General features: G+C 29.6%; 1 protein-coding gene across 2 annotated transcripts in view; it reads left to right on the forward strand.

The window, feature by feature from the left end:
* The first annotated feature begins 328 nt into the window (after window positions 1-328).
* LOC142333935 (transient receptor potential cation channel subfamily A member 1 homolog) overlaps window positions 329-24,689 on the forward strand; it is a 39,000-nt gene continuing 14,639 nt past the window's right edge. The window contains exons 1-6 of one of the 2 annotated variants that reach the window (XM_075381560.1): window positions 329-772; window positions 3,422-3,628; window positions 8,916-9,109; window positions 13,002-13,269; window positions 18,120-18,350; window positions 19,501-19,764. In XM_075381560.1, coding sequence (XP_075237675.1) covers window positions 533-772; window positions 3,422-3,628; window positions 8,916-9,109; window positions 13,002-13,269; window positions 18,120-18,350; window positions 19,501-19,764 — 1,404 coding nt within the window. In that variant the 5' untranslated portion in view covers window positions 329-532. The remainder of the gene's footprint in view (window positions 773-3,421; window positions 3,629-8,915; window positions 9,110-13,001; window positions 13,270-18,119; window positions 18,351-19,500; window positions 19,765-24,689) is intronic. The other variant, XM_075381561.1, reaches the window with a different exon arrangement.

Consider the following 24,689-nt stretch of genomic DNA (forward strand, 5'->3'; position numbering starts at 1 on the left):
ATAAAACTGATAATTAAAGATTTAAGCTGTAAAAAATATGTTGAGTTAAAAAGATTAGTAGCACAGGATGGAAATGAAGGAAGATAGCAAATACATAGAATATCTGTAAAAAAAAAATTTGTGTTCTATTTCAGAATCTTATATAAAACCTTTTCTCAATACTTTTTCTTAATTTGTTTAGAAATATTATTTAATTATTACTATTATTATATATTACTATTATTTATCGTTATCAGTTGGTATTATGATAAGTATGGATATATATTTTGTTAAACCACAAAACATTTTCTATAAAGATAAGCAAAAAACACAACTGAACAACACTCCCTATAAAGAAATATTATTTAGTTATGAGAATTAAGGTTTTTAAGCATTAAGCTGTCATATACAGATTTATTTTTTAAATAGAGATATAAAATTTATTATGCTCTTTGATGTGGAATATTCTATTTTTATCTTTTTATTTGTTTAATATTTATTTGTCACCATTACATTATTCGATATTTTATATTTATTAAAATAATCAAGGAAAATGGAAGTCAAATTTAAAGAGAACAATAAATGCAATATTGTTGCAAAACTAATGACTGCGATACATTGGTCCAATTATGATGAAGTAAGAAATGTTCTAGAAAATTGTGATAATAGTGAATTAATAGTAAACTGTCGCAGTGGGCCAATGATGGTGTTACCATTACAATTAGCATCATATTTAAGAAATCAGCAGGATGCAGTTAAGATAGTTAAATTACTTTTAAATCATGGTGCTAAGGTAAATTAATTAATTTTTCTTACATATATATATATATATTGAATATATATATATATTAAATTTTTCTTACATATATATATATATATATATTAATTTAGTAAAATAAATTGTTTTTTTATCCAAATTAATTCAAAAGCATAAACAAAATTCAACTAACTTTCAGTTAAATTTAGCTTTTTATAAAAAAAAGACAGAAAAAGAAACATAATAAGGTAAGAGCTCTTATTAATTATGCAGTTTGTTGGGTTAAGCTGAATTTTGTTTATGCTTTTGAATTTATATATATGTATATAGATAATTACTAAATTACATTTTATTTAGAGTTGTTATCTGTCTGTATATGTATATGACTACAAGTTTAACTATTTAATTTCAGTGAATATAAATAAATGTTTGAAAAATAGATATTTTAACAAACTAGTAACACGTACTCAACTTTTTTTATGTGCTATATTTCACCTATGTGCAAATATTAAAAATAGTGGAATGTTTAATTTGAACTGAAATATCTATAACATGCAGTTTTTAAAATGTTTCTCTTGTATCTAACATTACAGTCAGATTGCCATCAAATATTTTACACGTGATGTTGTAATAAAATGCAATCAAGATCATATGTTTATACTTTTCTCATTGAGACATTACGTTAAAAGTGCAATTTTCACAAATTTCTAAACTTAAGAGAATTTTTGTAAAGAATGTGAAGCAAATTTCAGAGGTAAAACTTAGTTTAATATTTTACAAATATTTCCAATTGTTTATAAAAGAAAATATATTTGGTCTTATTTTTTTTTGTTGTCTTCAGTTATTTGACTGGTTTGATGCAGCTCTCCAAGATCTATCTATCTAGTACTAGTCGTTTCATTTCGGTATACCCCCTACATCCTACATCCCTAACAGTTTGTTTTACATATTCCAAACATGGCCTGCCAACACAATTTTTTCCTTCTACCTGTCCTTCCAATATTAAAGCGACTATTCCAGGATGCCTTAGTATGTGGCCCATAAGTCTGTCTCTTCTTTTAGCTATATTTTTCCAAATGCTTCTTTCTTCATCTATTTGCCGCAACACCTCTTCATTTGTCACTTTATCTGCCCATCTGATTTTTAACATTCTCCTGTAGCACCGCATTTCAAAAGCTTCTTATCTTTTCTTCTCAGATACTCTGATCGTCCAAGTTTCACTTCCATGTACAGCGACACTCCAAACATATACTTTCAACAATTTTTTCCTGACCTTTAAATTAATTGTTGATGTAAACAAATTATATTTCTGACTGAAGGCTCGTTTCGCTTGGGCTATTCAACATTTTATATCGCTCCTGCTTCGTCCATCTTTAGTAATTCTACTTCCCAAATAACAAAATTCTTCTACCTCCATAATCTTTTCTTCTTCTATTTTCACATTCAGCGATCCATCTTTGTTATTTCTACTACATTTCATTACTTTGGTTTTGTTCTTGCTTATTTTCACGCAATAGTTCTTGCGTGGGACTTCATCCATGCCATTCATTGTTTCTTCTAAATCCTTTTTACTCTCGGCTAGAATAACTATATCATCAGCAAATCATAGCATCTTTATCTTTTCACCTTGTTCTGTTACTCCGAATCTAAATTGTTCTTTAACATCATTAACTGCTAGTTCCATGTAAAGATTAAAAAGCAACGGGGATAGGGAACATCCTTGTCAGACTCCCTTTCTTATTACGGCTTCTTTCTTATGTTCCTCAATTATTACTGTTACTGTTTGGTTCCTGTACATGTTACCAATTGTTCTTCTATCTCTGTATTTGAACCCTAATTTTTTTTAAATGCTGAACATTTTATTCCAGTCTACGTTATCGAATGCCTTTTCTAGATCTATAAATGTTTGGTCTTATATAATACTGTTACTTTTTAAAAATTCTTGAAAATGGAATATCTTCCTTTTTTTGTTAAAATTTAACCCATATGTCATTAGTTAGGTAAAAATTCATTTGAGATTAACTTGCAGTCTTTAATTTTTTTTTTAATAGATTATTTTTAACCCCATTTTGATAGGAACCAATCGTAATGATAGCAAACACAGTTACCGTGCAAAAACAAAAAACTGTAAAGTAAAGAAAGCAGTCATTTTGAGCTTCAAACATGAAAGTGCATTTTTATATTAAAAAGAATATATGAATTTTTTTAAAATAGCCAATAAAATATTGGTTGAAACCTTGTTGAAATGGATTCCTCTAAACAAATTTACCAGCAAAAGTTTTTCTATATAATTTGTTTAATTAAATAAGTAGAGAAAAATAAGCACGTTTTGATATAAGATCATTTTAATGTATAGTTTTTAGAAAGTCATGTAATAGCTGCATAAAAACTGTTGTGAAGCATTAGTATTTCTTCTCTCTTTTATGTGGAATGTTCTCCTGATTTGGAACATAATTGGACATGGCATTTTTTAACAAACTGAAAATATCATTCCTCCTCATAGTTTGATGTTAGGAAAGGCATTTGGCTGTGAAAATCATTTCATATCACTTCTGTTTAAAATTAGGAAAAAAGAGGGTATGAAAGAAAAAGCTGCATATAATTTTTTTTATATTAAAAAATGTCAGTTAGTGAAAAGTCAATTCTTGGAAAATTAATCTTATGTTTAAAATATGTGTTATTTAGGCAAATTGTTGTGATAAAATTGGCAGAACTCCATTGCATCATGCTGCTATACTAGGTTCTGAGGATGTTGTTAGACTGTTACTGGAAGCTGGAGCATCACCAAACAATCGATATGTACTTATGCCGTGGAAAAATGATGGCAGTTATAATTTATTTCGGTGTTCTCACGGAATGGATTGTGCAAGAGAAGTGACTGCTGCTAATAACGTATGTTAAAAAACTTGCATCATTATAACATGATTTATTTAAGTCTTCATAATATGTAAATTTTTTGGTAATAACTTTAACATTATTTGTAAATCCAGCACTTCAATTATTCATATTTGGAAAAAATAATATTCTGAAGGTGCTAAATCTGAGGAGTAGGAAGAATTTTGTTGCATAATAGTTAGAGCAATTTTGCTGTAAGAATCACAACTGGTATGTTTGTCTTGATGAAAAATAATTTTTTTTTGTCAAATGTGTTTGTTTTTTCTTTATTTCATTATTTAGATAAATCATTATGCAAAGATGAATAATGGTGTCCAGTTATTGTTTTACCCCTTTCCAGAAAGTCAATGAAGGTTCAATATAGTGGCTGTAGAAAATTGAACTTTAATATGATGAAAATACTTAATAATAAGGCAAAAGTTTTAATTTATTAAAATTTAGTAGTGGAGACGGAGGCATATATTTACAACAAATATTTGAGTGTATAAATACGAGGGCAAGTCAAAAATGATATACACTTTCACTTTAACAGACCTTCAAGATTGTCGTACTGCCTTCAACACATGGTTGCTTAGAGTTTATATGACTCAGTCATGTGTATGAAATTTGATCTCAATCGTGTCACTTGCCTTCCAGTTATTATAGTGTAAACATATCTGCCCTGCTAGTAGTTTGTACCAAAGAAAAATAACACGCAGTGATCAGATTTCTCTGGTCGGAAAGTGTGAAACGGGCTGAAATTCATTATAAACTTTTATCACAATACAGGCACAGTGGTTTATCACATAAAAGTGCTTTTTGTGGATTGAGAGTTTAAAAGACTGAACAAGTGTGATGCATGAAGAGGGAGAAGAACGCTTATCAACCTCCACAACTGATGACAAGATACAGTTAGCTGGAGAGATGGTTCTGGTGAATAGGCAAGTTACCGTCGATGAGGTAGCATTTTCTTTGAACATCAGTCACGGTTGTGAGTATCAAATCATCCATGACAAGCTCAGTTTCCATAGTCTATTGTTGAAGAAAGTATTGTTGCTCCATGCCAATGGCCACACACTGTTCAAACCATCAAGTTGAATTTTGAAGTACTGGAACACCCTTCCTGCTCCCACCCAGTCTTGCTCCCTCTGACTTTCATCTGTTTGGGCCACTCAGGAGTGTTTTGCAAAGTTGTTGATTTTCTACAGACTTAGATATGCAGGAAGCGGTCCAAAATGGCTTCATGACTGACTGAAAACCTTCTTCTTGAAAGGAATATGCAAGCTTGTGGACCACTGGACCAAGTGCATTGACTACAGTGGTGTCTATGTAGAAAAACAATATACATGTTAAGCAGCTGCCTTTGTGTAAATAAACTGTAGAACAAAAAATGTAGATAATGTTTGACTCACAATTGTAGCTTCAGACTTTGACCTAATTTTTGACCCTCGTTGAACAAGGAATCATTACGGTAACCATGTTTTTTTTAATATACTATAATTTTTTTTTAGGTTTGTTTAATATCACAGCAAACTACACTATACTCGGATTAAAACAAGAGGGGTGAATGGAATCTGTACTTAAAATATCTTTAGACTTTAATATTCAGATTGAAAAATCCAACTACATCTAGTATTAATTAGACCCATTAGACCTAACGTAACAATTTAAACATTTTTTTTTCAAGTTGTAGCTGATATTAAAAACGTTATATGAGATAGATGTCATGCAAGGGAATCAAAAGGTGACCCAAATATTATTACTGAGAATTTTAATTTTTTTTTTTTTTTTTTAATTACTTTTAAGACCATAATGGATTACTTTAGTTTATTTTTTTTTTGGCAAGTTCTTTCTTTTCTTGCTGATTTGTTGTTTTTCAGCTTTTCTTTTTTGCCAGTAATTTCTAAGGGTTTCAGATCTTCTTGCCCTTTCTTGTTCAGAGTACAAAAAAGCTTATTGTTTTCTTGGGTTTTGATAGGAATCTTGTTTCTTTATTTTTAAATTTCTCATAGTTTCCGGTTTTCGTTTTTAGGTTTTCACGGGTTATGTCTAATTCCTCCATGTCTTTCTGTACTTCGTATAACCAGTTCGGTCTGCTTTTCTTGTTCCAGAAAAGTTCAATTATCCGTCTGATAAGTCTGGTCTCTTCCATTCTGAAAATATGTCCTAGAAAGGAAATTCTCTTCTTTCTAAATTTATTGGTTATTGGGATGATAGTTTTCTAAATCTCTTCATTTGGAATAATTCTCCAAATCCCGTCTTTTTTAATGTTTTTCCTGATGCATCGACGTAGAATCTGTCTTTCAATCTTTTCCAGTTTGTTGGTAAACCTTGTCTGGTACGATCCAAATATGGTTTCGCATCCGTAAAGTATTTCTGGTTGGATAACTGAGTTATAATGTCTTATTTTTGTGTTTATGTAGATGCATTTTTTGTTATAGATGTTTTGTGTTTTTATTGTGGCTTTGATGAGTTTTTTAATTGTTTATTTAATATTCAGTAATTTTTAAGGTAAGAAAATCATTTGATCAAGGAGATTTTGGACCTAAACTTTTTATGAGCATTTTGTTTTTTTTAACAAATGTGGATCAAATCTGCTTTCTGTACTCAGTCAGGTTAAGTAATAAAAACACTAGTTTCACTATTATTATTAATAATAAAAATAATCATTTAATAATTTATATTTTAAAATAATAATCACAATTTTTATGTTCATTTGTTTAATTTTAAAATTATTAACTTAACAAAACAAGTTCAATTTCAGTAAAATTGTTCAATTAATAATATTCACAGTTTGTATTTAACATTAAGTCAATGTTACTTATATTTATTTGTACTATTTCCATTTAAAAGTTTTGTTGAATGTAAGACACAACACCAGAAAAGTTTGCTGTCTTCTTTCTTAAAATTATTAATAATATTATTATTATTTTACTATTTAAATAATTAAATTTTTCATGTTTAAGCATGAACAAGATAATACTAAAAGTTTTACGATAAGTCCCAAAAAAAATATTTCTATGATTTTATCACTCCATGGTCTTTTCTACGTGGACAAAAATATATGGAGTTTCTGAGCTTATGGATGAGGATTGTATTTTTAATTTTTCCTAGAAAAGCTACCTTGCATTTTACACAATTTGTGCAACTTTACAACAGGCTGGTGTTGTGCTGAAGGCCTTATCAGAAGTTAGAATTTTATCTCTAATTTTCACTTAGAAATGCAAATGATGGTATTTACTGGATTCGCTCAGAAGGATTCAGTAAATGGGATTTTTATTACATTTCAACCCCCAAGGGCTTGAGCTGATGACAGTATTAATGATACCAAGATATATCTGGCAAAAACGAGACATGTTATTTTATTATTTTAAGGTCATCTGATCTGAGTAGCAAAAAATTATTCAAAGGTTCTGTGTATACAAGAAGGTCATACTTATAATTTATGAATTCATTTAATTTTTGGAAGTGAAAAATGTAAAAACGTTTCAAAATGTTGGTGGGTTTCACTTCTCAGGACTTTGGATCATTACTGATCATTTTATTATTTTCAGCATTTGTAAATGTTTATGCAGGTTTTTGCCAATAGAGAACAAAACCGGTGTTTATTGGTTTTCATATCAAGATTTTTCTTTAGGGTTAGATTGTATTTGCCTGCATTTTCAAAAAAATTGTTTGAGTCTGGAAATTTCTGAAAGGACTAAATCTTAATATTTTACTTTTTCTATTTGTTTTGTATTATGGACAACAAAATAATTCATCATTTTTATGTGCTAATTCAATTATTGTAAAAATTCTCATAAGAAAGTTCAATCCAGAGATAAGTTATAAGATTGTATTTTGTAATTTTAATTTTCTTATGAATATTAGAACTGATTACACTGATGATTTCAAGAGTTCAAACATTAAATGTGTATGCAGTAACAAAAAATGTCTTCATGAGTTTTTGCTTGAAAGCCTTGTGTGTATCCATGTAATTTCATATTTACTTTAAGTATTTGAATAATCCTTATAGAAAAATACTGTAACAAGTTCTGCTTCCTGTTTACAGTTAGTATTTTTTTTTATACTACAAAACTTGCATCACTTAATTTTAGCTTTTATTTTAATGTATTTATTGTTAAGTTGATTATTACTATATTTTTTGTAAAAGATGAAAATAAATGAATTAGAAATATGGGTAATAAAATTAAATACTTTAATAATTGCTTGTTGTATTACATATTATAAGAAGACTAGTATAACAGACCTGAGTAACAGATTCCTGCCAATCAAGAGGAAAGTAATAGAAAATATAATAATGGCAGGAATCCAAAAAGGGGATAAAAGAAAAATCCTTTTAGTAAAGGTAACAAATCCGTTTAACAACTGTCTTTTGTAATTCTGACCACTGATACACCTAAACAGATGTTCCATGAAAAGAGTTACCAGACCAGGGTAGGAATTTCATGAGAGTGTATGAGGCCGGACAATCATTCTCACACTTCGAGTTGGGTCTGGTCTGGCAGGTAAAGAGGATAGGAGTATAAATACTCTGAGGAAGACCATTTGAAATCAGTCTAAGCAAGATGTTATGATGTCATTCTGCAAGGAGAGTATGCAAAATCAGTCTAAGCGACATATTATGATGTGAGTCTGCAAGGAGAGTTCTGCAAGATGTCAGTCAGTGAAAGTATTTTGCGAGGAGGTCAGTGAAGAAGTGAATTAAATTCAACGCGATTAAGGTGACGTCATAAGTAAATTCCAGTCCACAAAAACAAAAAAATGGTTCGGTGAGTTATTGTTAGATTATAAGTGAAAGAGTTAATGTACTAAAGTTCATTCATAAATTGTTAGGGTAGTTTTATTTCTGAACAGAAAAGCTATTTGCAGTGGAAGAACTTTATACTTGTCTTATCTATTGTACTATTGTTGTTAATACAAGACTAATGATCATGCTAATGCCTTTTGTCAATGGGACTGAATTCTGCTTTTTATTATTTATCTACCTGAGAATAAATCCTGACGATTACTTTAAATTCTGTTTTGTATGTAATCATGTCTGTTATTATTATTGTTGTTGTGATTACTGCACAACAACAATAAATGATTTGTCTATTAAATGATTTGTCTTGTTTTACTTATGTTCTTTAAACAATAAATTGTAGTGTAAGCAATTTACAATTTACAATATCCTGATCGAGCTGAGAACATGCAACAATATGATTACATTTACAGTTTTGAAAAATTTTCTTTAAAAAAACTGTGGAGTAAAATGTAGTTTTCTTCTGAACAATAATCTAATGTATTTTTTGTTTTATTTTAGTTGCCAGTACCTAGGAGTTGGGGATATACACCATTACATGAGGCAGTTAAAAGTGGTCATATTAATTGCATTAAGTTATTGTTGGAATATAGAGCAAATATAAATGCTGTGGATGAAAATGGTGTGAGTCCTTTATTATTATTGGTCAATGAAATGATAATGTCAAATACTAGTAGTACTTTAACCATTGAAAGGTATTGATTATATATTAAATTATTGTTTTTTTTTTTTTTAAATATTAACTATTTACTTAATCTTTACAATTTATATTGATTTTCTCTGCTCTTAGAGCAAAATATATCAAGGTTTTTCACAGCTGATTGCTTGGAGCAGTGTAAATAGTATGACTATGATTTACTTTTTTTTAAATATTAACTATTTACTTAATCTTTACAATTTATATTGATTTTCTCTGCTCTTAGAGCAAAATATATCATAGTTTTTCACAGCTGTTATATGTAATTAATTATATTTTTTTTCAACACAGTCCTAGGTGAATCATAAATAATGTGTTAAAATTCTTTCTGGCTTATCTGTTGCCTTGTTATCCTTGTCAATGACTCGATATGAAATACGGGTCACTTCTGAAATGCTGTTGCTCTTCTGAAGAGTGGTAAGCACGCTTGCTATGGAAGGTAATCTGTGAAATGGTTTCCTGTTGCATTCTACATAGAGCCAAATATGCTATGATAGATTTACATGCCAAACAAATTAAAAATGCAGATGATGTTCAGCTCAAGTGATATCTCATCTCATTCATCTCAATGATTGATAATCATAAACATTAACATCAGAGAAAGTAAATTTGATTGAGCCTCTTATACTTAAGTTGTCCATAACCTTTCTCAGAAAAATGTAATAATATCGATGTTACCACAGGAATGAATGTAAAACATCAACACCTTCACTCCATCCACTCTTATAACATCATACGCTGGTGTTACCTGATTTTAAAAAAAATATTTTATCCTTATTTAAGAGATTGATATAATTTATATTAATTTTATAGTTACAAGTCAAAAAATTAGCATATACCACTTCTATAGCATTCTAGTAAAAGCTGCTTTTATATGGATTTGAATATTAGACAGTAGATACTGTTGTACTTTGGTGGTTGGGGTTCAATTAACCACAAATCTCAGGAATGGTCTGCCTGAGTCTGTACAAGACTACACCTCATTTACATGTCGTACATATCATACTCATCTCATAGGGCTATGGAAGAGTTGCTTACTGTTCACTAGTTGAAGAGATTGTAACAAACACATTAGGAATAATAAAAGTTATTGGAAAATAAATACAAAACTACTTTATTGTTCAATAATAGTACGTTGTGGGTGTAAATATGTATGGAATCTGTTGTCATTAATCAGTAGATGTTCAAATCATCTAAAAATGAAGTATTTTAGATTGATATTTTTCAAGTATCATTAATTTTTTTTTGAATCCAAGATTTTAAAGTAATATTCGTTATTGGTTGCACCAAACTGCTTCAAATAATTTCTACACTTAACTTTCATTAATTTAATTTAAAATCATTTATAATATATGATCAAACATTAATTTCATTATTTACCAGTAGATTATAACAGCAGCAATGTATTTAATTTTGTCAGACTGTGTTACACTCCTTAACATGTGTCTCTTAGTCATATTTTTAAAATTATTAATGTATGAATAAATTTATGTTCTAAAGAAGCTTTTTTCTCTGCATGGGTGCTAAATTGAATTAATTAAAAATTATAATAAAAAAAAAAATCAGTAAGTATTGCCAGTTAAAGGTTTTTTTTTTGTCTTCAGTCATTTGACTGGTTTGATGCAGCTCTCCAAGATTCCCTATCTAGTGCTAGTCGTTTCATTTCAGTATACCCTCTACATCCTACATCCCTAACAATTTGTTTTACATATTCCAAACATGGCCTGCCTACACGATTTTTTCCTTCTACCTGTCCTTCCAATATTAAAGCGACTATTCCAGGATGCCTTAGTATGCGGCCTATAAGTCTGTCTCTTCTTTTAACTATATTTTTCCAAATGCTTCTTTCTTCATCTATTTGCCGCAATACCGCTTCATTTGTCACTTTATCCACCCGTCTGATTTTTAACGTTCTCCTATAGCACCGCATTTCAAAAGCTTCTAATCTTTTCTTCTCAGGTACTCCGATCGTCCAAGTTTCACTTCCATATAAAGCGATGCTCCATACATATACTTTCAAAAATCTTTTCTTGACGTTTAAATTAATTTTTATGTAAACAAATTATATTTTTGACTGAAGGCTCGTTTTGCCTGTGCTATTCGGCATTTTATATCGCTCCTGCTTCGTCCATCTTTAGTAATTCTACTTCCCAAATAACAAAATTCTTCTACCTCCGTAATCTTTTCTCCTCCTATTTTCACATTCAGTGGTCCATCTTTGTTATTTCTACTACATTTCATTACTTTCGTTTTGTTCGTTTTTATTTTCATGTGATAGATCTTGCATAGGACTTCATCCATGCCATTCATTGTTTCTTTTAAATCCTTTTTACTCTCAGCTAGAATTACTATATCATCAGAAAATCGTAGCATCTTTATCTTTAAAGGGTAAGTCGTAGCATCTTTAAAGGGTTTAAACAAAATTAAATTTAAATAAAATTCTCCGTTCTTTTCTGTTCTGAAAACAACTTTATTACTTTTTCTCCCTGGCTAGTTGCTGCCCTCAAATTTTTCCTTCATTTATTGTATTACTTCTTGAATGTACAAATTAAAAAACAACAGAAATAGATTACATCATTGTCTCATTTCTGTCTGAATCAAAGCTTTGTTTCTTGCAAAGATAATCTATTAACTGGTACCTGATTTATGTATAGTATGTAAATAACTTATTTTCTTTCTACATTTAAGTACAGACTTTCTTAAAACTTTGCAAATTTTATTAAAATTTCACATTATCAAATAAATAATTTCTTCAGATCTACTAATATCTTATAGGAGGTTTATAATAAATATATATATTTAATATTATATAAAATACAAAACTCCAAACACATTAATTAGATAAGTTAAACTTACCTTATTCATTTTTAATAATTAGTTTTCATGGTATTCCACATCTTCAGTTGGTGTGATAAAATTCTATTTTTAAATATTAAAATTTATTATTTTTAATAATTTGTCATGTTGTTTTAGAAATTGCAATATTTTTCTATTGTCATAATTTAAATAATATTATAAAAGTACAATCTAGAAGATTATTCCAGTAATGAAGCAAAAGTACAAATATTTTTACAATATTATTTAAACTACAAAAGTGGGAATATATTACAATTTTCAAAACAACATGACAAATTATTAAAAATAATAAGTTTTAATGTTATAAAAATAGAATTTAACACAAACTGAAGATGCCAGATATTGTTAAAACTAGTTATTAAAAATTAATAAGAGAAGTTTAACTTATCTAATTGTTTGGTGGTTTGTATTTTATATAATATTAAATCTTATTATCAGATCGGTCAAGATGTTATTGAATTATTTGAATATTCAAAAAATATATATACATTAATTATTTTACTGAAATTAATCCTTTTAAGATTCATATTATTCCTCTGTACAGTTAAATTACATTTAAATTCTGTTAAATAAACCACCTAGTACAGAATGAAAAATAAAAACTGTAACAGATAGCAGCACTCATGTAAATTAATATAAAATTTTCATTATTTTAGTATTTTTATTATGCAATAACAGAATTATTTCAATAATTACTGAGAATGAAGGATCCTGCTTGAATGAAAAATTAAGGTGAGATACGTTCTACCTCAATATTCTGTTGTAGTTTCTTTATTTAATAGAATTTAAATATATATTTGTATGTGTGTGTGTGTGTGTGTGTGTGTGTGTGTGTGTGTGTGTGTGTGTGTGTGTGTGTGTGTGTGTGTGTGTGTGTGTGTGTGTGTGTGTGTGTATGTATGTGTGTGTGTGTGTGTGTGTGTGTGTGTGTGTGTGTGTGTGTGTGTGTGTGTGTGTATGTATGTGTGTGTGTGTGTGTATGTGTGTATGCATATTTTTATTTACTTTTTTGGACTGTATTTATTTTATTACAGATATGAGATGATTGTAGATCTGTTAGTTTCAAAAGGTGCTTTTGTTAACATTGCTTGTGAAAATACTAAGTGTACCCCGTTACATCATTCAGTAAAAATTGGTTCAGTTACGGCTACTCGTATTCTTATTGACAAGGATGCTAAAATTGAATCTGAAGAAATAAATGGTGAGACACCTCTCCATATTGCGGCTAGTGTTGGCAATATTGATGTTCTTAATATTCTGTTAATGAAGTGTAGCAAAAATTTAATTAATTATCCTGATAAAGTAAGCATTTTAAAATTTTGTTCTTTAGTATATAGATTATTTCTTGTTGTCAGGAAATCCACTCTAGAATATTTAAGAAACATTCAGTTATGTTTTTTTAACAGATAAAAGCAGATTACAAGTTACGAATGGGTTGTTTAGCTTAATAGAGCATATTTAGTTAAAACATTAGAATTTTGATTTAGTACTTTTAATTAAAATAAATAACTTAATAATTGCAGCATACTTATATGTTACATAAATATGTCATATATGGTGGATTTGCTGTTCCACCAGAACTACAAATCTTTTTGTAGTTCTTCAAAAAGGGACTGCTTCAGGATTTGCCTGGAAGGAACACAGGAATCTTTGCAAAAACTTTGATCAGAGCGACATTAGAAAGTAAAATACTAAAAATATAAAAGAGAGGTTCTTATTATATTAATACATAAAAATAATGATTTTCTGAAATAATGGGATTTAATTATGTGAAGATAATAAGTAAATAAAACCAGAAAAGAACAAAATAATAATCTGTTAAAGATGTTAATTGCTAAATATTTGAGTATTTATTTAAATAATACATATTAAAGAAACAAAAAATTTATGTTTTTTTTTCTTAATAAGTAAAAAAATTATTACAGTGACATTTTAAAATTAAATTAGTTGAAAAATTATTTAGCTGTATAGGTACTTACATTTTAGATGCAATGTAGTCATTATAAATATTTTATTATTACAACAAGCTTGACAGTCAATTAAAACACTCAGAGCAAAACAATGTGGTTTGATCATGCTGCAAACAAAATTGATTTGATTATCCCATGAAATTTATGAATTTTACACTTTAAGTGACCGAAGTATTACTATTCTAAAAAATTGCAGTATGATCAACTGGATTAACAATTGAACAGTTTATAGTTTTATCTATTTTTTAAATTAGATAATTATTATTTCTTTAATAAATTATATTTTTTTAAACTAATAACACAGAGTTTTCTATCCTTTAAAATAATTATCTTCAGCTATACATACAGTGGCATCATGTACAAAATAGATAAATATGAATAGTGTGGTATTCTATGGAAAATTATTTATAAATATTAAGACAAGAAAAGGCCTAGGACACTTCTTCAATGACCCTATGTTCAAAATTTTGAAGCAAGGATTTTATATCCTTTGTGGATTGTATTATCAAAAGATGAATTTTCAATCTTCTACTTATGATTAATAAGGTACAACTTTAACCGGTTGCAAGCTGCTTCTCTGTCTCCACAATCACTAAGCTTTTTCATTTATAGGAAATGGGGAATGAATCAGGAGCAGAGTGATTTCACCATTTCTCTGTACTTTATTCAATTTTTTATGTAAAATTTAATGTAGATCTTTTGTTCCATCATTTTCAAACAAAATAAATTGTCACTTGTAATAAAATATCTCAATTACTCGGCTGTAAAATTTTAAATACGTTTAATATGGCTGAAAGTATTGATATACAAGGTGCTACCCAAAAGTTTGGGGAATTTGAATTTCGCGCGCGAAACATTGCTGTTACAACCTGCTTTTCTTTCTTTCTTTTTCCTGTTTATCCTCCGGTAACTACCGTTTAGATAATTCTTCAGAGGATGAATGAGGATGATATGTATGAGTGTAAATGAAGTGTTAATCTTGTACATTCTCAGTTCGACCATTCCTGAAATGTGTGGTTAATTGAAACCCAACCCACCAAAGAACACCGGTATCCACGATCTAGTATTCAAATCCATGTAAAAATATCTGGCTTTACTAGGACTTGAACGCTGTAACTCTCGACTTCCAAATCAGCTGATTTGGGGAGACGCGTTAACCACTAGACCAATCCGATGGGTGCTGTTACAACCTGCCAGATGAGGCTAACAGTACTCTTTGTGAATCAATGTTCCAATAGCTGTGACAGTGAGAGGTTGCATTGTTGACTTCCGTGCGGTTGTGTAATGTTGTGTTTTACTGCTTCAGGGAATTTCTAGATGGCAGATTTTAAAGAGCAAAGTACCTGGATCAAATTTTGCTTCACGCTTAAAAAACGCATCGCATGCTTGTGGAAGCATTTGGTGACAATGCTATGAGTAAAAGTAAAACTTTTTTGTGGTACAAACGATTCAAAGATGGACGAACGACAGTCGATGACGATGAGCGTTCAGGAAGACCATCAGCGCAACACCGGAAAACATCGCGAAAGTGCGAGAGGCTATTATTGCAGATCGTAGATAAACAATCCATGATGTTTGTGCAATCGTACAAATGTCATATGGGTTCGTGCAACGCATCTTGTCGGACAATTTGAACATGAGACGCATTGCTGCAAAATTTGTATCGAGACTGTTGAACAGCGACCGGAAACAAAATCGCGTAACTGTCTGTAGTGAATTGAAAAATTCAGCAAGAGATGACCCTAACTTCATCTTCAACATCATAACCGGTGATGAGACATGAGTGTACGGGTACGACCTTGAAACTAAGCAGCAGTCGTCGCAGTGGAAGTCGCCAAGTTCACCGCGGCCAAAAAAAGCATGCCAAGTTCGCAGCAATGTGAAGTCCATGATTGTTTTTTTCGACATCTAAGGCATTATCCATAAGGAATTTGTTCCTCTTGGTCAAACTGTTAATGGGATGTTCTATGTTGAAGTTTTGAAGCGGTTACGTGAAAGCATTAGGCGCAAATGTTCAGATCTGTGGGGTAACAACAGCTGGGTTCTGCACCATGACAACGCGCCTGCGCACATATCGCTAGCCGTTCAGAATTTCTTGGCTTCCAAAAAGACGGTAGTGATTCCCCACCCACCCTATTTGCCTGACCTTGTCCCGTGCGACTTTTTTCTCTTTCCGAAAATAAAATTTCAATCGAAAGGCCGTCGTTTTAACACAATTGAGGAGATTGAGGAAGAAACACAGAACGTGCTTCGAATACTTACACCTGCAGACTTCCAGGGATGCATGGAATCACGGGAAAAATGCTGGAATCACTGTATCAATGCCCAAGGGGATTACTTTGAAGGAGACAGTGGAAATTATAAATTATGGTAAGCTATTTCATTTTTATGGTAAAATTCCCTGAACTTTTGGGTAGCACCTCGTATATTATAGACAGTAGTATCATCAAATGGGAAAAAGATGAAGTCAGTCGAAAGGCCAACGTGTAACTCTAATTTTTTTATCACATCTCATTTGTGTACATTATTAATTATATTTTGAACAATATGAAGCATTGCATAGTGAATGCTTTACAGTACACCTCTTCTGTAATAATAATTCATTTGTTGTTTGTTATAAGAGCTTGTTACAAAAAAAGTCACTCTTTTTTGAGGTTAGTTACATTCTTGTTAAAGAATATTTAATCCGAATACAAATCATAGCAAAAGCATGATGGTTAAATCAATGACGGAATGTATGAACTGAAATTTGGATAGAAGTGATGTGTTTTGGATCAGTTGAGGTAATAAATCAGTGTGTTGTTTTCCCAGCTTCTAACAATCCACAATAATGACCTGGAAGAGAAATGTGGGTAAATCAGAACAGGTAATTAAAAAATTAATGTTTCTCACTGCATCCTTCTTTTCAGCATCCGTAGTGAAATGAATACCCTTAATATCCATCTTGTGAAAAGAAGTGAAAATCACAGGGTACCAAATCTGGTGAGTACAGAAGGTAATCTGAACCTATTCCATACAGAGGGTGTGGAGTAAGTTCAGACTTCATCTTCATAAAAGCTTACTAGTTGCACGTAATATGTGTGGCTGAACATTATTGTTTTGTGGAATTATCGAGTAAATTGGATTGTCGAACATGATAAACCTCCCGGGTACTCTTTTCGTAGAAAAAAGTAATAGTAAAGGGAAGTTTTTTATGCAACACTTCCTCAGCTATCTATTGGTGCTTTTTATTTTTAAATATGATTAAAAATAAAGTCGTTATTGACTTTAATTTGTTAATAAATAAATTAAATAGTTAATTGCTCATGTCTGCTAGGGCACATTTTTATTCTACATATTTTTCCGAACCCATTCCAATAATTTATTTGATGTAGTAAATTTTTTCAAGGTTAAAATCTCTGTTGACTCAGTGTAGCCCAGTCTTACAATGTGTCCTACTCTCATGTTTTTTTTTTTTTGAAATGACTATCCAGGTGGCGATGCGCTGTTATGTGATGTGACAGTCATTTTGAATTGATTCATCCACCTGATTTTGGTGCTTCTTATTGGTTGACCGCTAAGAGGTTATCCTCATTATTTGATTTACCAGCTTCTGTTGCATGAAATTTTATTGCCTACCTACTTGCAGTACTTTGATCAACAGTTTCATTACCATAAACAGCTTTTAGATGACGATGAATGTCAGTAGCATCCATGTTTTCAACTGTTAAAAATTCAATCATAGCATATTGTGTTAGATGCCTTAACGTGGCAGGTGTATTATACTACATAACAATGATGACGTGACAGAAAATTAGATTGCATGGGTCAGTGAGTTTTGGAATGTTCCTAGGAAAGGAATGAAACTCAAGATGGCAGCTCATATCAGTTTTGCAGTTGAGAACAGACACTGTTTTCTCCTGTTTTACATTTCAGTGTGCATTATGTTTCAGCTGCTCCTTGCACATAATACTTAACAAAAAAAAAATAACATTTGTCAAAATCTTTTAATTTTTAACAGACTTTGCAACTGTAAATCACTTATTTTCAATAAATTATCGGCAGAGGACTCTTCCACAGTTAAGAATTGTATTACGTATTTGATAAGAGATATCTCATATTTGCAGGATAAATAAGAAATGCAGAACATTTGAAATGATAAATATTTAAAAGTTATCTTACATGGTTTTTAATGATTTGCAGGCTGGTTGTACACCATTGCATAAAGCAGCATCCTCTGGCCACAAGGATTGTCTCAGTGCTTTATTGAAAAAGGGTGGTGATTTAGCTGCTGAAACAAATACTGGCGTTACTGTTGTTGATGAAATATTCACAAATTTGACACGTCCTGTTGATTTTTTACTTAGAATACTTGATTCTAAAATTACATTTACCCAACATAATTCTGTACTTAGCAGTGATCATGGATGTAAGGTAATTTTATTTTTATTATATAGTTTAAAAAAATTTAGTTCATTTATTTATATTGATAGACGAATTTCTTTACGTAAAAAAAATTTAATTAATTGCTAGTACAGTTTAATATAAAAGTTTTTTTGTTTTAAACAAAACAAAATTTATACCCCATTAAATGTTTTTATGAATGAACATTCATGAATTTTTATTTTAGGAAAGATTTGGAGGCTTGACTTTCTCATAAATTCTGGGTCAGGCTTTTCATTTATCACAACAGGGACGAGGGTTTACTGTGTAATGAATAGGCCATTTTGGAGCCATTTCACACAAAAAAATACAGTTATATAGACAATAATAACTGCTATGTTTTTTGTCAATGATTATGGTTAAGTATGACAGATAATCAGCTACATACTAGCCAGATAATCATCTGTCAGCTGAATTTTGTATCTTAAAAACTCGTTCTGATTTTTTGAAGAAGTTCCCCAAGGTGATATTATACTTTATATGTAGTAATAACGATAATAATATTATAAATAAACATTTAACAACAATGACAAGCTTAGTATTTTATTAAAGCATTTTAGTTTAAAAGAGTACAGCCTGATTTTATTGCAAAGAAAATCAATTTGATCATCTCATGAGAACTTTTCATTTAATAAAAAACCCAGATGTTTAGCTTTGTGGGGAACAGAATATAATTGTATCATCTGCGAAAAGAGTTATAATGAATGACTCACAATTTTTTACATTTTATTAATAAACAATAAAAAATAATATGGTAATGCCTTCTGAAAATCTTTTTAGAATTGGTTTGATTATTTAATTAAACCTTATGGTATCATCCTGTAATTATTCAAGCATTAAATGTTGCAATTCTTTTTCAGAAATCTTATTCACTGATAAATTAATAATGTATTTTATTCATTGAATACATTAATAAATATTGTATTAAATTCATTTTTAATTTCCTAAAATAGTTATCATGTTAATAAAAAATTAGTAAAAAAAGTTTTTAAGTATAAAAAAACATTGAGTTAATATTTAAAAAATCTATTTTTATCATTTAAAGTCAACAAAATAAATTAGTAAATAGTATTGATTTTTTAAAAACTAATAATACTTTTTTTAAGGAAATAATTTTAAATACTTTCTTTTTTTACAACAGATATTGCTTGATTTTGATTTGTTAACGCCAAAAAATATTACGAAACAAAAATCAATATTGTTATTATTAGTAGAAGAACGTGGCAATTCAATAATACAGCATCCATTAATAGAGGCACTTATTTCTTTAAAGTGGAAGAAAATGAAACTGATATTTTTATTGTTACTTATTGCACATGTTTGCTTTGTAAGTACATTATCAGTATATGCTTTTGCTCTGGTTCATAGCGGTGATGTAAGTGAAACATCCAGCTTTATTTGGATGGTAAGTTACAGGTCTATTTTTGGTGTTTTATGTGTCGACCGTGGATTAGATTTTATTAATCATTTCAACTAACTCAATATTTAATTTTTCCATTAACTCCTTAAAGATTAACTGTCTACTCCTTCACGTGAATAATTTTTTATTTATTTCAAGGTTTTTTTTTTAATCAGATATTCATTTAAGTCAATAAAATATAATTATTTTAATCTCAATTAAAATAAGAATATTAAACTCCCAAGTACTAAAAGCAGATTATATCTGTAATAATTTTATATGACTGGTTGTGAAAAGCTCAGGATTTGTTATGAAAAGAGTTAATGATGAAGCAGATGTTGGAATTTTACCATCATCACCTGCTTTATCCATTAGTTGCTTTTTACTGTAATTATATCAGATGAGTTGCACATTTCAGAGAAACTGTTTTTTTACAGTACTCTTTTTTTACTCTTCTCTTTTGTTCAGATTTTTTAAACAAAATGACATTGGCGTACTAAATTGTATTTGTTAAACACAATGTTATTAATAAATATTTTATTCTGTAGTAAGCAAATCAAACTTAAAATATATTAATAAATATTTAATAATTTAGTATAATGAAAAATTTCCGAACTAAAATTATGATCGGGTGTTAATTTGTGTACAATAAAAAAATTCCATTTCTTATTTATAAAATACATAGTTAATATTGAAGATTATAATAAAGATGTTTTTTAATAGGATAAATATGTATTTGTTATACTTTTTAATGCAACACTGTTTAATTTCAAATTACACCACTGTTATTTTATATTTTAAAAGATTTTTTTTTTAATAATTAAAGTTATAATTTTGTTAAAATTAGATAATAGTTGAGACCACAAAATTGACAGGATATTTACATGACATAATTTTATAACATATGAAGAGCAACTATTAAGTTTTAAGCAAACATCAACATTTTTTATAATTTACATGTGAAGTTTTAATAACTTTTACAAGTAGGAAGAATATGAGAGTTCCTGAAGATGGAATTTAATTCTGAAAGCGCTTGAACGCTTTGAATTCAATTGTTGGTAAGCTAACCAACTAGTTTGTATATTAACTTAAAATATTTAAAGTTACACTGGAGAATCCGTCTTTACAATAAAAACTGGTTAGAAGGAGGATATATGTTTTAATAACCAGAGTATGAAAATAGCAGACTTTACTAATTGTTAGTTTCTGAAAGAAGAAGCTGATGAACAATTATGTTTTCTGATGAGAAAGGGCCACCTGAGCTATGAGTGATAATGTGATCGATTTCAATAATAAACAAAATTAGAATCTATGTTAGAAATGTAACATAAAGTTTAATGTTTTGTAGTATTGTATTACTTAAAAGGTAATATAATTCTTTGTGGATTAAGTTCTTTAATAATAGTATAAAATAATGTTTAACATAAAAGTGAAAAATAGTATATATATAATGTATGACCGTAATACAGGTCAATTATAATATGACTTATAAAGGTGAGAATATATTACAATATATGAAGAGCGATAGAAAAATGAATGCCATGCTTCCCTCCATCTGTAGTTCCTATATAATTTCCATAACATTACATTATTGTGAAGTAAAGAATCTGCACCCCTATACAACACAAGCTAAACGTTTTTGGTAATAGTTGACTTAAAACACTATTTTAAAACACTATTGTAAACATACGTTTTAAAGTTGTACATTTAAATCATGATTCTAGTACTTTTAAAATTTCAGTAGGAAAATTTATTGTAAAATTAAAATATAATAAAAGTCTGAAAAATCAGCTGAATGCATGCTTGTTGTAGGGTTGTATAATTGAATCCAATTGCATCTGTGTGTGTGTGTGTGTGTGATTCAAGAACTACATAAAAATCATTAGAAATTATAGTTTTGTCTTCAAATGCATAAGTAATCCGTTAACTGTATTATAAAGTAAGTACATGAAATTCTTAAAACAAGTGTTGAATTGGGGTATTTACCTCATTTTTGAGCATAGTAAATCGGAAAATGCAATGTCCTTGACACAGAATTATTCTGTAATTTAATTACTACAATGTTATAGTTCCTCAGAATCACACCCACATTGAATGTGTATAAATAAAGTATTGTGAAAAGATTAATGTGAATTAAAAAAGGAAAAAATGAAGAGAATTGTTTATTGTAACCAATTTAAAAATTTGTGGGTGGTTTGATAATTAAGGTAAGTCGTAGCATTATTAATAACATTTATTGTCTGTTGTTTACCTTCTTCATCAAAATGATCAAATCCTAAAAAAAAGTCCACTATATTACTTAGTGTGTCTGACAGTTTGATAAAAAACAACACTCTCAGTGACTTTTAGTAAAATGGAAAAAAGGAATTTCTTGTGGTCATAAAATACTATTTTTTCATAGGGAAAACAGTTAGCCAAATAAAATGAAGTTGGATACATTTCACCTCTTTAAATTGTTCATACATAGCTTAAACATAGTCGAACAAGCTGTGAATAGAGGAGGTCAAAGTGCATCAAAGAAAGTGAAAACTGTTCCATCTACAGGGACAGTTATGATTATAGTTTTTTTAGGATTCTTGTATTGTGGTGGGCTTAGACTACCAAGAAAATGGAAGGACCATCACTGGGTAGTATTACATTTCACTACTGGACTGATTGAAGGATCATTCAGGCTAATGTCCACTCTTTTTTCTGTTTAGCCTCCAGAACCACCATAAGGTTATTACTTCAGGAGATGAATGAGGATAATATGTATGAATGTAAATGAAGTGCAGTCTTGTACAGTCTCAGGTCAACCATTCCCTGAGATGTGTGGTTAATTGCTACCCGAACACCAAAGAACACTGGTATTCACGAACTAGTATTCAAATCCATATAAAAAAATTTGTATAATGTTCATATCTGGCCAAAAATAAAGTGCTCTTTCTAGAAGATAATGTATCTGCACATACATCTTCAGGTTGTTGCTGCAACTCCATAACCTAAATTTCAAGGTCTTCCACAAGCACCAGATTTGGCTCCCAGCAATTATTTTCTTTTCCCAAATCTGATGAAGAAATAGCTTGCTGTACATCACTTAAATGGAAATGGTTGCTTCAAATGATGAAGTCAAAGCTTAGACACCGCTTATTTTGCAGAGTTGCACAAATTGCATTATACTGAAAAAGTATTAAAAAATTAGAAAGTGGTTGGTCTAAACATATTGAATTGCAATGTGAATGGTTGAAAGATAAAAAAAATTTAGTGAAAAATCTTGTGTTTTCTTTCTCAGGTCGAGAACTTTCTGAATGACCCTTATAGGATTCTATTTCTATTGACATTAACAAAACAATAACTGTCCCTACCTGTAAAATACAAGCTTTCCATCGCAGCTTCGCTTGTGCTGTATGGTTACTTACGTTTCCAGCAGCGGTCAAAATTTATATTTTATGTAGAATTTAATAAAAGCTGAACACGGTTTTTAAATACTTATCTGAAGAGTATTTGCAAGCCCAAATCTACTGAATATCTTGTTTAGTATAGTCGGGATTAGAAAATTTACAATCATTGTTCAAATTTTTTTTTCTTCATCCCCTTTCAAGGTGAAATTTCAAAACACTAGAAACTGATTTACTCACATGAAGATTATATTCACAAAAGATCAGGTTGATTTCTTAATTTGTTACCGAAAAATTCAAAAAATAGCAGGGTTTCAAAATAAAATTCAAAAATTTATTTTAACCCTTGAAAATCGGAATTTCAAAAAATTTAGAAATGGATTTTTAGATATTCACATTTAGGGTATGTACCCAAAAAAAAATCAAGCTGAAATTTTTATTTGTTACCAAGAAATTAAAAAAATAGTAAATTTCATTGTGACTTTATTTTACCCCTACAACTCGAATTTCAAAAAATTCTTTCTTCGTGTGCAGTTACACCGTAAGAAAAACATGTATACAAATTTTCATCACTTTATTTTCAGCAATTTTTGTTTGGGTATGATTATGAATGTCTCACGATATGTTGTCTTCAATTTGAATAAGACTTCTATTCAAAATATCTTGGGAGCGGCTTACTTTAAGAAAGGAGCTACCCGAATAAGAAGTGCAGCACCATAATGGATTATTTATTATTTACAAGTTTTAATAAATAATTTTTCATTTTTGGATAACATTTCTGAATAACCATGACCTGTTAGATCGATAGTGTACCTGATGCGTGCAAAAGTTAGCCTTCAATCTACTAACAAATATCTGTTTTAATTTTGAAAATTGGATGATTGTTTGCAGAGATATTATAAGAGCACTACACAGCACCCCTGGGGCACTGTTTTGGGAAAAAAAATCTGTGTATATAAATATATATTTATTTATGACTCAATACCTGTTATGTTTACAACACGTGATAATAGCTTAATTGCATTGAATGAGTGACTGAATTAGACACTGCACACATGTGCGTGCAAACTGGTCCACTAGGGCCTGTGCAAATCTTCATGGTGTGTTAAATCGGCAGACACAACTTCCATAAATTGCTGAAAATACACTCTGATCAGTTTCTCCTAAAGTATAACTTCAAAAAGAAGAAAGAAGAAGCACGGGTAAAGATTTGGTTGCGATTGATCGAGTAGTTTTTCTGTTTATCCTGAACAAACAAAAACCTCTTCCCCCTTTTATAATAGTATAGTTATAGATCAATTAAAAATGGAATGGAGAAAAGAATATGAGTGAAAAAATATTTTTATTAAATGTACTGACAGTTTCTGTTGTTTATCAAAGATAACTGTTGCTTTATGTTAACTTAGAATTCATTATATATACATATTCATACATCATCCATTTTATTGCATAGGAGTGAACTACTATTTCCTATCATTCATCTATATGTTTGTAGCATGTCAAGTGCGATAGCATTTTTTAGAAATTCTTTCCTTCGCAACTGTTATTTTATCT

Source organism: Lycorma delicatula, chromosome 13 (genome assembly GCF_047948215.1).
Source record: "Lycorma delicatula isolate Av1 chromosome 13, ASM4794821v1, whole genome shotgun sequence".
Lineage (NCBI taxonomy): Eukaryota > Metazoa > Arthropoda > Insecta > Hemiptera > Fulgoridae > Lycorma > Lycorma delicatula.